Source organism: Sinocyclocheilus anshuiensis, unplaced genomic scaffold, assembly GCF_001515605.1.
Source record: "Sinocyclocheilus anshuiensis isolate Anshui unplaced genomic scaffold, SAMN03320099.WGS_v1.1 scaffold879, whole genome shotgun sequence".
In the NCBI taxonomy this organism is placed as follows: Eukaryota; Metazoa; Chordata; class Actinopteri; order Cypriniformes; family Cyprinidae; genus Sinocyclocheilus; species Sinocyclocheilus anshuiensis.
This window is the reverse complement of record NW_015546063.1, coordinates 191,911-205,015: the sequence shown is the minus strand read 5'-3', so window position 1 is coordinate 205,015 and position 13,105 is coordinate 191,911. Positions and strand designations below refer to the sequence as shown.

At 36.9% G+C, this 13,105-nt stretch overlaps 1 protein-coding gene across 1 annotated transcript in view; it reads left to right on the top strand.

Annotated features, from left to right (window-relative positions):
* LOC107699563 (plasma membrane calcium-transporting ATPase 3-like) overlaps nt 1-13,105 on the top strand; it is a 56,384-nt gene that overhangs the window by 25,652 nt on the left and 17,627 nt on the right. Inside the window, exons 5-16 of the mRNA XM_016500862.1 lie at nt 1,868-2,125; nt 2,396-2,521; nt 4,465-4,590; nt 6,388-6,441; nt 6,780-6,821; nt 7,385-7,549; nt 8,761-8,975; nt 9,191-9,433; nt 10,147-10,388; nt 10,510-10,744; nt 10,827-11,006; nt 12,279-12,395. Of these exons, the coding sequence (XP_016356348.1) occupies nt 1,868-2,125; nt 2,396-2,521; nt 4,465-4,590; nt 6,388-6,441; nt 6,780-6,821; nt 7,385-7,549; nt 8,761-8,975; nt 9,191-9,433; nt 10,147-10,388; nt 10,510-10,744; nt 10,827-11,006; nt 12,279-12,395 (2,003 nt within the window). The remainder of the gene's footprint in view (nt 1-1,867; nt 2,126-2,395; nt 2,522-4,464; nt 4,591-6,387; nt 6,442-6,779; nt 6,822-7,384; nt 7,550-8,760; nt 8,976-9,190; nt 9,434-10,146; nt 10,389-10,509; nt 10,745-10,826; nt 11,007-12,278; nt 12,396-13,105) is intronic.

Sequence of the window (13,105 nt, the reverse complement as noted above, 5' to 3'; positions counted from 1 at the left end):
TCTCTTCCTGACAGAGACTGATCTAGATTCAGTGGTAGCAGAGATCAATATATCAAAGAAAATACAAAAGTGATCAGATAGTGCTACATCCTTAATAACAATGGATGAAATAATAAGAGTACATCTATAGAGTGTGTCCTTGATTGTGTGTGGGTCCATGCAAATGCTGAATCAGGTCAAAAGTGTTTAAAGGGGTCATATGATGCGATTTCAATTTTTGATCCTGGAAGAGTAGACTACAATGCCGGCAGTTCTGACTCAGTCTGTAAGTACGTTTTCATTTAAAGGATTTGCCACTGATGATTCAAATGCGAGTTTGTGCATAAACACATTTCATTACACCAAATACACAAAATAATGTTATTTTTAGCAGCATCATATGACCCCTTTAAAACAGTTATAATTTCTCTTATAGTTTTGATTTCTGCATTATCTATGTGAATATTAAAATCCCCTGCAATAGCAAAACAGTCAAACTCTGAGGAAATCATTGATAACAGCATAACCTATATGTCACTCTGCATAAGGAAGGCATAATGTACAACCAGCCAAGCATTATTGCAAAATAAACCCTGGCAGGATGAACAGATTTCTGAAAGGGTCGATTTTTAATATTGCCAGCTGTACTGCACATTATCCTATTAATTACATGGCTATTTGCTAACATTAAAGACTGATTTTTTATATAATTTTTTTATTTTATTCTTTCTTGTATCTACTAGCAGTATAAAGACTGCAACAGTATTACAACATTAATTCATATATAATATTAATATATTAATATTAATCTGCAGTCCAAGTCACTTTTTCTATAAATTAGTTAGCATAACATATTTAGCTACAATATAAAAAGTCTTCTTCTATTTTAAGGTTTTCCTATTCAGTTTTTCTGTCTCTTACCAGTTTGTTGTTCTTCCAAGTGATATTTTTGTTTTCTCGCTTTAACTGGAGACTGCTGAGCATCTAGTCATCTATCAAATGTTATATGCTTACCATACACTAACATTAAAAAGTTTTTTTTCATGTTTTTAAAAGTCTCATGTTCAGCAAGGCTGCATTTATTTAATCAATAATACAGTAAAAGCAGCAATGTTTTTTTTCAGATTCTTTAAGATATCATACTATGTTTTTTAGACATTGACATTAGCATTTTTTTAATGTCTTTTGATTCAGTTTATATTTGAAATAGAAATGTTTTGTAACATTATAAATGACTTTTACTGTCATTTTAATCAATTTAATTGCTCAATTAAAGTAATTTCTTTAAAAATATTCTTCCAAACTTTAGAATTGATGTATGTATCAATGTATGTAAAAAAAATAATAATGAAGTGCACAAGCTCGTCAGTCAGCTAATCATTCTGAGTTGCAAGAAGACAGCAAACTTGTGTTGGTATGAAACGAGACAGAGACCACAGAGCAATTTAAAAGACATTAAAGAAAGGCTTTTCTCAGTATCTGAAAAGTGAGTGTGTTGTCATGATATCTTAGTCTAGCTAATCAAAAGAGCTTTCCTTAACCAGATTGTGCTATGCTAGTTAGCTTGCTAATTGAAAACACAAATTAAATTGTTTAAAAGATATTTTATGCCTATGATGTGGTGTTTAAATGACATTAATTAGCATATTTCGATGTTTACGAATAAATACTGTACATATAAAGTGATGTTCTATAGTCTCTAATCAGGCAACAAAAAGAGTGCCCAAGGATAGCTATGGGGTCCAAGGATAGCACACATACGTCTCCAAGATGTCTGTTAAAGAGTGCTTCATCTGGAAAGCATCTGCTTCCAGCATCAACTGCAATTTATCAATCAGAATCAAGTATTCCAGACGCCCATGTAATAATGAACTTCTAACCTCTGCAGGTTGTGGAAATGGGTCAGGAGGAACTGAAGATGAGGGGGAGGCAGAGGCAGGATGGATCGAAGGTGCAGCCATCCTACTCTCCGTCATTTGCGTGGTGCTGGTGACGGCTTTCAACGACTGGAGTAAAGAGAAACAGTTCCGGGGACTGCAGAGCCGCATCGAGCTGGAGCAGCGATTCGCTGTGGTGCGCAATGGAAACGTCATCCAGATCCCCGTCGCCGAGATGGTGGTTGGGGACATGGCCCAGGTCAAATACGGTCAGTTTCCTGTTTTGCTGAGCCCGGAGAATGAAATAAATGCTGAGATTAGGCTTAACCCATCCAATACGAGGAAGGTGTGGATTAACACTGGGGCATTTTTAGAGAAATGTTCACATTTCCACAAATCACAATGGGAACTCATTTGTTGATAATGTATCCTGTGCAATGTAGCATTATTGGTAGGAACAGTGAATGCTTTTTGGGATATTAAGGATGCTCTACTGATCACGGGATATTTATTTGTCCCACTTTTGTTTCCTCTCTCAGGTGACCTCCTACCTGCTGATGGGGTCCTGATTCAGGGAAATGACCTGAAAATCGACGAGAGCTCTTTAACTGGTGAATCAGACCATGTGCGGAAGTCGGTCGAAAAGGACCCCATGCTTCTCTCTGGTAAGCATGTGTACATGTGTGGATCATACAGTAGATGTTGCTAGACCATATATAATGGTGGGTGGATTATATATAATAATCACCAAGGATTCACCAATAAACCAAGGATTTTAACGTTAACTATACCTATACCCCCGGTTTCACAGACAAGGCTGTGATGTGGCAAAAATGTAAGTCTGAACTGTTTCAATTGAAAGAAACTTGCAATGATTGTAATGTTTTTTCTAAGGCATGTCTATAAAAATTACTTTCAAATCCTAATTGAACTATGGCCTAGTCCTGGCTTAAGCTAAGCCCTGTCTGTGAAACCAGGCCATTAAGTTTTAACAATTGCCTAAATATTTGTTTAAAAGTCCATAACACAACTATAATGATATTGATCGCTGGAATCATTTTAAGGACATTTTTTTCGGCTTATGATTCATGAACAATAAAAATATTGACAGTCAATCAGAATCCACTGACTTTAAAGAGCTTGAGCATTTAGAGTGGCAGATAGTATACAGTAACCGCAGCATTTATAATAAACAGAACAATATTGTCTGTAGGTGTGAATGCTAATATTGTTATGGCTATAATTATTTGTATAGGTATCATTCTTAGTGTGAATAGGCCTTTATGCTAGTAGCAAAAAAGTTGTTGTGTATTAAAGTAAAATCATTGTTAAAGGTTGATGCCCATCACTCTACTTAAGAGACTGGTCAATCTTTCTTGAAAGTGTCTGAAGTAGTTTTGTATTCCCCTCTGGGCTGCACTCCTTCAGCTGTCAGTCAGCAGCACAAAGCACTCGGAGCGTCCGCATTCTGTGTGTCAGAATAACTGAGATGCTGCAGTGACATCCAGATGTTGATAATTAGATCTAAGAATCTCTGTTTCCTGCTGTGAGCACTGGTGCATGACCTCTCCCTTCCTTCATGCTATTCTTAGACACTTGGATGATAATGTCCTGCTCTACTGATGATATTATTGAATAATATCCTAATGATATTTTTGTGAAGTTGATGTATGGAGGCTGTTGTTGTGTGCGGTCTGGAGTCAAATGCTTATGATGAACTGCAGCAGGCCAGGCTGTCTGTATTTGAAGATAAATAGTCAATGTCTAAAAGGAATTGTTGAGAAAATGTGAAAATAATCACAGAAATATGAGCTGTCTTACAACTGTCTTCGGTAACATTACTTTGTTTAGCCAGTTTGAATTTGTGCACTAAATGTAAAATGTTACTTATTTAGAAAATTAGAGAAAATTGTAGTTTTTTTTTTTTGTAAAGCAACCTTAATCTTTGGAAAAGCACTATATAAATTATTATTATTATAGAAATTGGTCATTTTCTTGTGAAGTGGCTTTGAACATTGAAAAGACACCATTTAAATTAAACTTATTATTATTAAGCTCAAGGTCACTTTACAAGAAAATTTAAATTATTTCATTGTACTATTTTTTATTAATTTAGACATTGTTGTTGTTATTATAGAAATTTGTCACTTTCTTGTAAAATGAACTTGAGCTTTTAAAAAACTGAATTTTACATAAAACTTATTATTAAGCTCTAGGTCACTTTACAAGAAAATTACAATTATTTAAATGCATTGTTTTTTTATTAACTTAGACATTCTAAATATATTTACTGGCATAAATATAAAAGGTATGATTTCACTCTTACATGTAGTTTTATGTTGACTTAATATGAAATGACAATCTTTGAAACAGAAGGGTAGAACATAATTTATTGATGCTGCAATGCATGCTGGGAGGTCACATATCACCAACATTGTTCAACAGGAAATTATTTATTTACACTAGTTCTATGAGGCTAGTTGGGACAACCTTTGCAGAATTTTTGGGGAGTCTTTCCATTTGTGCTACAATAAAATATCAATCATTCATGTCTACATTGTGTCTTTTCCTTACTCTGTCTGTCTCTCTCTCAATCTTTCTTTCTCAGGTACCCATGTGATGGAGGGATCAGGCAGGATGCTGGTGACCGCAGTTGGAGTCAACTCTCAGACTGGCATCATATTCACTCTACTGGGAGCTGGGGAAGGGGAGGAGGAGAAGAAAGAAAAGAAAGGTAGGTGTAAGAAGGAAGAGCATCAAACGCCAACCAAAACATACCGTAATACCGCAATAGAAAATGCTGAGGCTGGTGTAGGATGTAGTGAGAAGGACTGCACACATTGTGAGTAGCACTACCAGACAGTAGAGAATAGAGAGAGAGGGGGTGGGAGATCCTTACATAAGGGAGAGATGGGTTGGATATGAATGGAGGACCAGTGGGCTCGGAGCCTGCAGGAATATTTATGAATGGTAAGACGAGCAAGAGAGACAAGCAGAGCTCCACTGCTGCAAACTTTATGGCTCATGTCATGGGTAATTTAACCTGCAGCCAACAGAGAGGAGACTGGAGAGAAGGGAATAATGAAGGATTAGGAGTTATATTGGAGTAGGCTAATTAATTATTCAGAGAAAGGAAACGAAAGAGAGAAACAGAGAGAGGGAGATAGAGCAAAGGTTGGATGTGGGTGGATGAAGGATGAAGTGGCGCCATGTTCTGTTACTGTCCCACTGAAGCGCTCTATATGTGTCATCAGCCACCGAACAGACTTAGAACTGCCTCACAATCACAACTGAATTGTCTTTTTTGCTTTTGCAAATGTGATTTGTAATATTTATGCATCTTTTCTGATACCCATAATTGTAGAGTAGTCTCTACTTTTATAAGAATGCACATATGACAAATAATGCCAACAAACCTTTTTTATTCACCATTTAAGATTTGAAGTTAAAATCTATATGTATGCACGAGGGATAGTGTATATTTAGTTTTCTTTCTTTTTTTTCCAAAGGTTTTTGCAGTCCTGCAGTGTGAATTTTTAAAATATAAAAATTCTATGTGGTGTCTCATTTAACAGGAGGCCATAAAAACTACAGGTATAACAATTAGGACTATCAATTATAAATATGTGTTTATAGTTTTTATTCATTTTTATTTACGCTTTAGTTTAAATGAAAACTAAATTAACTAAATTAATTAGTTAGACTAAATTAAAATGAGAAATGTTGCCTTGGCAACTAGCTGAAATTAAAAAAAAAAAGTTGTAAAAAAATGTTTTCCGTTAACATTTATTTAATTTAATTTTTTTAATATTTTAGTTTCAGCTTTAGTTTTAGTAAACTATAATAGCTCTGTTGCATATATAAATATTTGAAGAGAAAAGTCTCCAAATGATGGTAATTCAAAGATATTGTATAAGAGTAACTCATTGAGTAGATCAATATATTGTTTGCTTCACAAAGTAGATTCACACTAGACGTGTGCTTTTATTCTTTCTGCAGTATTTTTTATTATTATTTTTAAAAAATTATTATTATTGATTTATGTCTTTGGACGTTGCTCTGTTTCACAGTTTTTCATGCACCATGAGTGCTGCATTTTAGGACACTACAAGTGAAATGTAGTTAAAAACATGTCTCAAGATCCGTCCGTTCTGTTCCATTCTATAGCTTGTGAATCTTTGCTGATAATTAATCACACTAAATCAACTAGATTATTAATTTACTAATTTACTAAAATGTTGACAGCCCAAATAACTGTTACAAAAGAATTAGAAAACAATCTTTTACATGAAGCAGAATCGTCTTGCAGGAACGTCATATTGTAGGAAACTGATGAAGTACTGCCAGTACTTGTAATTTCATATTAACAATCTATGTACATGCAGTTTTGGCTTTTTTCAGTTTTCCTTAGTACCACATGATCATCATTAATTTCTCTTTTTCTTACCTCTACCACCACCCAATCCTAACAATTTCCCACGATCCCCCTCCTCCACACCTGCATTATCCCTTTGTTTCTCTATCCAATCAGAGGACAGTAGTTACTCACTAACAACTATGGCCAAACCAAGTGGCATCACCAATGGTACGTAATCCACAGCCCTGTTGTTCTGAGTCCACTTGAGTTACAGAACACCTTCAGCATAGATGAAGTGACTACAATCAGCACTAAGTAGAGTTGGATTAGCCCAGAATTGTTGTGGAGTGCATTCACAGGTTTAAAATGTCATAGTTCAAGAGCCCAGCTCAATGTGTGTGCTATATGTTTGCATTTGTGTGTCTGTTTCCATAGTTCTGTGCGCTCTCATTTTCCCCACTCAAGAACACTGTGTGCCCTGTCTCTCATTCTGTCTCTGTCTGTCGCTTTTTATTCCCTTGTTCTCTCTCTCTCTCTCTCTCTCTCTCTGTCTTTCTCTCTCACAGGCAAGCAGCCAGAGGCAGCTGTGGAGACCAGTCAGAATAAAGGTACCACAGGGATAGTAGAGTAGATGAATGGAGAGAATGAGGGGTTAATTGTTTTCTTGTTGTGGAAAATTTCTGTGGACTCCTCAGCTACGTTGTTGCTATATGAGGATAGCAACGGGAAATATAAGCGCTAATACCATGTATGCACACAGCCACTCTTTGTGTAACATCACACACAGATACTTAATGGCATACATAATGACTGCTTCCTTGCGTAGTACAGTGTAACCGTTGTTCATTGTTTCCGGTGTCGAGGAAAAGCACCCAAACACATTTTGCTGAATAGTGCCAGCTCTGTAGAACTCGAGAACTTGTTGTGGTCCGACTCTAACCGATGTCAGTGTTTATGCTATGCGTGTCCACATTTGTCTTGCTTTCCTTCATTGTGTGTCCAGAGTATGTGTGTATGCCACTTTGAGCGTAAATATTCGATGTGTGGCATAAAGGTATTCAGAGCTTTGAATGAGTCGTTCTTGCCGGAAGACTCTCACGATGCTCTGAGTTGTGACACGACAGATTTGTTGTCCATATGTAGTGACGCTAACTCATGTCCCGCTCACCAGCCAAAAAGCAGGATGGAGCCGTTGCCATGGAGATGCAGCCTCTTAAGAGTGCAGAGGGCGGAGAAGTGGAGGAGAGAGAGAAGAAAAAAGCCAACGTGCCGAAGAAGGAGAAGTCTGTACTGCAGGGCAAACTCACCAAACTTGCTGTACAGATTGGCAAAGCAGGTGCGTGGGACTTCATGTGGCCAATTACGAGGTGATGTCATATGGAAAGATAAATCACCTCACTCTGACACACTTACACGCTGCTTTGTTGATCCTCTTGTCTTTTGTTTTTTTATCCTCATACAAAGATATATTCAGTGTTGAAGAATGTTACTTTTAAAAGTAAAGTGTGACAATATTCTATTATTTCTTTCAAAAGTAACTATTTGTGCTAGATTTTTTTAATGGAAAGTAACATGTTATTTTACTTTTGTTAACTGAAAGGAAGCACTCGCTAATTGTGTTACATTGTTATTTTTTATGGAATTTAACTTATTGTGTTACTTTTGTTACATATTCGCTCAATGAATTGAGTGGAAGTGCTGATTAATTGTATTACGTTGTTACTTTCTATGGAAAGTAAGTGTTAAATGTTTACATGATACATTTTGTACTACATTTTTCACTGTTAACTGAAAGGAAGCCCTCGCCAATTGTGTTACATTGTTACACATTGTGTTACTTTTGTTATATATTTGTTACTTTTGTTACTTTTTATGGGAAGTAACATGTTAAATGCTTGTGCTACATTGTCTCAATGTTAACTCAGAGGAAGTAGCAGCTAATTTTTCATGGAATGTAACACATATTAATTTTACATATTCTCGCCTTTACTGAGAAGTGCTGACTAATGAATTTGCTACTTGTTATTGAAATTAATGTGTTAAGTTACTTTTGTGCTAAATTTTCACACTGTTAACTGAGCAGTTACTGACCACTAACTGAAAGTGAAAAAAGTGAAAGTGTTGTGACAAGTATGGTAACCCATATTTGCAATTTGTGCAACCTTCGGGTTACAAGTCCAACTCTCCAACCATTAGGCCACAACTTTGTAATGTTGTTACTTTTTATGAAAAGTGTTATGTATTTTGTTACATGTTACATGTTAAGCATAAGTGTTTTCTCTCACAATCACAATAGTTTATAATGCACACAAATAATTCTCATAAAAAAGTCAAAGAAAAGTTTAGTTTATGGCACCTAAAATATACCCCTATTTTTATTTTTCCATAATAAATAAATTAAATAATTAGAAATTAATCAGATATTATACTGTAATTTTGATAAGTAATCCATTACTTTATTTGTTACTGTATTTATAGTCAATAGATTGATTTAAGATTAATCTGCAAGTATCATGAAGATTATTTATTATGCTGTTTTGTTTGTAGGTCTTGTAATGTCAGCCATTACAGTTATCATTCTGGTGCTGTACTTTGTGATCGAGACATTTGTGGTGGAGGGGCGGAGCTGGTTGCCTGAGTGCACGCCCATCTACGTGCAGTATTTTGTCAAATTCTTTATCATCGGTGTGACTGTGCTGGTGGTAGCTGTGCCTGAGGGTCTTCCCCTTGCTGTTACCATCTCCCTGGCCTATTCAGTTAAGGTGAGAGAGAACAGGTGCACTGTGTGTGTGTGTGTGTGTGTGTGTGTGTGTAAACAGCAAATTAAATGTATTGTAGAGCTAACAGATTACATAAGCAAATTTGAACAAAATAAATATTTTTCTCTGGATGTTTTTTCATGTAATATATTTAGCATGTTTTGCTTTTGTCAACACTGTTTTTTCACCGTCCAAATCTTCTGTTGCTGTTAATTCAGAAAATGATGAAGGACAATAACCTAGTGCGTCACTTGGATGCCTGTGAGACAATGGGCAATGCCACTGCCATCTGCTCCGACAAGACCGGCACCCTCACCACCAACCGCATGACTGTAGTGCAGTCCTACATCAATGACCAGCACTTCCGTGAGATACCGGACCCCAGCCAGATCCACCATAACACCCTGGAGATGATTGTCAATGCCATATCTATCAACTGCGCCTATACCTCCAAGATCATGGTGAGAGATTGGATATGATTAATTAAAAAAAAAATGATCATTTTTTTTTTTTTAAATCCAGCCTCAGCTCGTTTTAGCTGGTTAAGCCCTGGCCAAAATGGTCTTCAGATGGTCTAGCTGGACTCCCAGCCTGACCAATCTAGCTTTTAGCTGAAAAGTGCCCAAAACTCCTTTAAAACCAGGCAAGTTGTCTGTGTGTAATCTGTGAAACTTACAGTAAAAACATACAGCAGTGGTTGCCAGAACTTTACTATAAAAAAAATTTAGGGTTACAGAATTAACTTAAATTTACTGTAACAAAAAAAGTATATCCCATTAACTGATATAATTTTAATAGTACATCCTACTACTCTGTTTTGTACTTGTATAATATATTGATAACCAAGTCTGTACATTTAACAATATTTTACTGTAAAATGTCCCCTTTTAAAGATTTTCACCATATATAGTAAGGGAACTTGCCGTTAACCAAGTATTCAGACATACCGTAGAATTTTACAGCATTTTACTGTATTTTACTGTTAAAATTACAAAAATTTTTTACAGTTCAGGCTGGGAGACCAGCATGCCAACTTAGGCTGGTAAGATGTTTTTTTACAGGAGGGAAGCTACTGTTATACTGGCTTGTCAAATATAAATAGAAACTTTTTCATCCAGTTTTTTTTTCATTTTCTCTTCTCGGTGTCCCTTGCTTCATTTCAATTCTCTTTCAGCCACCGGATGTGGAAGGTGGTCTGCCCAAGCAGGTTGGTAATAAGACAGAGTGTGGTCTGCTGGGCTTTCTGTTGGACTTGAAGAGAGACTACGCCCCTGTGAGAGAGCATATCCCAGAGGAGAAGCTTTACAAAGTCTACACTTTCAACTCTGTACGCAAGTCCATGAGCACTGTGGTGCAGATGCCGGATGGAAGTTTCCGGCTCTACAGCAAAGGAGCTTCTGAGATCCTTCTGAAAAAGTTAGTAAAACATCACAAGATCTTGGAATCATAACCATAACTTCAGATGTTGTTGTTTCTTTTGTTGGTTGTCATTAAACACCTCTTTTTGTCCTTACTGCTTTCTCTTTTTCTACCTCAGGTGTTCCTCGATACTTGGTGCCAATGGTGAAACACGAAACTTCAAGCCACGGGACAGAGATGAGATGGTGAAGAAAGTGATCGAGCCCATGGCATGTGAAGGCCTGCGAACCATCTGCATCGCTTATCGTGATCTTCCCTGCAACCCCGAGCCGGACTGGGATAATGAAGCTGAAATTGTCACCGATCTGACCTGCATCGCTGTCGTCGGGATTGAGGACCCCGTTCGACCTGAGGTACAGTATGTAGTGAGAACATGTATCCTATGTCCTTGGAATGCGTTTTCTCTTTTCAAGCATTTCTCTGCTCCCTCCGCAGGTCCCTGAAGCCATTTGCAAGTGTCAGAGGGCAGGCATTACTGTGCGCATGGTCACCGGCGACAACATCAACACAGCACGAGCTATTGCTGCCAAGTGTGGCATCATTCAGCCCGGGGATGACTTTCTGTGCCTGGAGGGTAAAGACTTCAACCGAAGAATCAGAAATGAGAAAGGAGAGGTTCGTGAAAATTGAATTTCAGACATCTCAGCACCAAACCAATACAGACTAAACTGAATCATGGATGTCTGGGCTCTGTGTACGTGCATGTGTGTGTGTTATAGATTGAGCAGGAGCCTTCTGAATAAAAGAGCCAATCGCTAATCGGTAAAATCATTGCGTCACTGCAGCTGCCGTTAGAAGTCCTGGTTGCTATAGAAACATTCAACTTTCTGAGATGCACACTTTGGACTGTGCATGCGCACTGGCTGGTCTAGCCTGAAAACTATTTGAGCAAAAGAAACATCATTTATGAGACAGTTGTTGTCAGATTTCATTGGTGATTTCAAATATGAAATTAAATTTTTCAATTTTCAATTCAATTTTTGAATTGGGAAAAATACAACGCTCAATATGGCTGCTCCATCGAAGGAATCCCTGAGAGATAGGAGCTGCACTTGCATTCCCGAGAGGCGTTTCAAAGATGGCCGCCAAGTGAAATGGCTTGCCTTAAAGGAACTTTGACTTAACAACTACCTTACTAACTATTAATATGCAGCAAATTAGGAGTTTATTGAGGCAAAAGTCATAGTTAATGGTTTGTTAATAGTGAGAATTGGACCTTAAAATAAAGTGTGACCATTTTTTTATTCAAAATCGTAATCCATTGCCAACAACTCTACGCTTTGGATCAAACAGACATCTAGATTAAAAGATTTTAAGACCACAAGAAACTTACATTACTGTTTAAAATCTGGGGTCTGTAAGATTTTTTTTTAATGTTTTTAAAAGAAGTATCTCATGCCAACCAAATCTGCTGATGTAATTAATATTGTAAAATATTATAGCACTTACACTAAAATATTAAAATTTAAAATGACTGTTTTCTGTTTTATTATATTTTAAAATGTCATTTATTGCTGTGATGGCAAAGCTGAATTTCAGCAGGCATTATTCCAGTCTTCAGTGTCACATGATCCTTCAGAAATAATTCTAAAATGAATATTTGGTGCTCAAGAAACACTTTTTATTATTATCCATGTTGAAAACAGTTATGCTGCTAAATATTTTTATGTATTTTTGATCAGTTTAATGCATCCTTGCTGAATAAAAGTATTTCTTTAAAAAATGACTGACTTACTGAAAAATTAATTTGACACTCAGTAAGGTGTAACATACAGTCAATTAAAATGTATCAGACTGATGAATTCATGTTCTGTGGTGACAGTAGTTGTATTCAGTGATTGGTCAAGGTTATGTGCTAGCTGGTAATTGTTTGCTGTGTGATGATGCCATTGTGTAGGCATCATTGACAGCACTGTGCTGGAGCAGAGACAGGTGGTGGCTGTAACTGGTGATGGGACCAATGACGGGCCGGCTCTCAAGAAGGCAGATGTGGGCTTTGCGATGGTAAGCACATCAGAAGAGCACTTCCCACTAATCTATTCATATATTCATCCTTCCATCCAAGAGGTAGTTAAGAGATGAGTAATTGTAAGAGATGAATATTGATTTATTAGAAGCTCTACTTATATCATGTTCACCCAACAAGGGTGTATGATAACATAGGAAGATCTCCAGTGAATAAAAGCCACTTTTCTCCAATTAATCTGACTTTGATGTACAGGTGCATCTCAATAAATTAGAATGTCATGGAAAAGTTCATTTATTTCAGTAATTCAACTCAAATTGTGAAACTCGTGTATTAAATAAATTCAATGCACACAGACTGAAGTAGTTTAAGTCTTTGGTGCTTTTAATTGTGATGATTTTGGCTCACATTTAACAAAAACCCACCAATTCACTATCTCAACAAATTAGAATATGGTGACATGCCAATCAGCTAGTCAACTCAAAACACCTGCAAAGGTTTCCTGAGCCTTCAAAATGGTCTCTCAGTTTGGTTCACTAGGCTACACAATCATGGGGAAGACTGCTGATCTGACAGTTGTCCAGAAGACAATCATTGACACCCTTCACAAGGAGGGTAAGCCACAACATTCATTGCCAAAGAAGCTGGCTGTTCACAGAGTGCTGTATCCAAGCATGTTAACAGAAAGTTGAGTGGAAGGAAAAAGTGTGGAAGAAAAAGATGCACAACCAACCGAGAGAAACGCAGC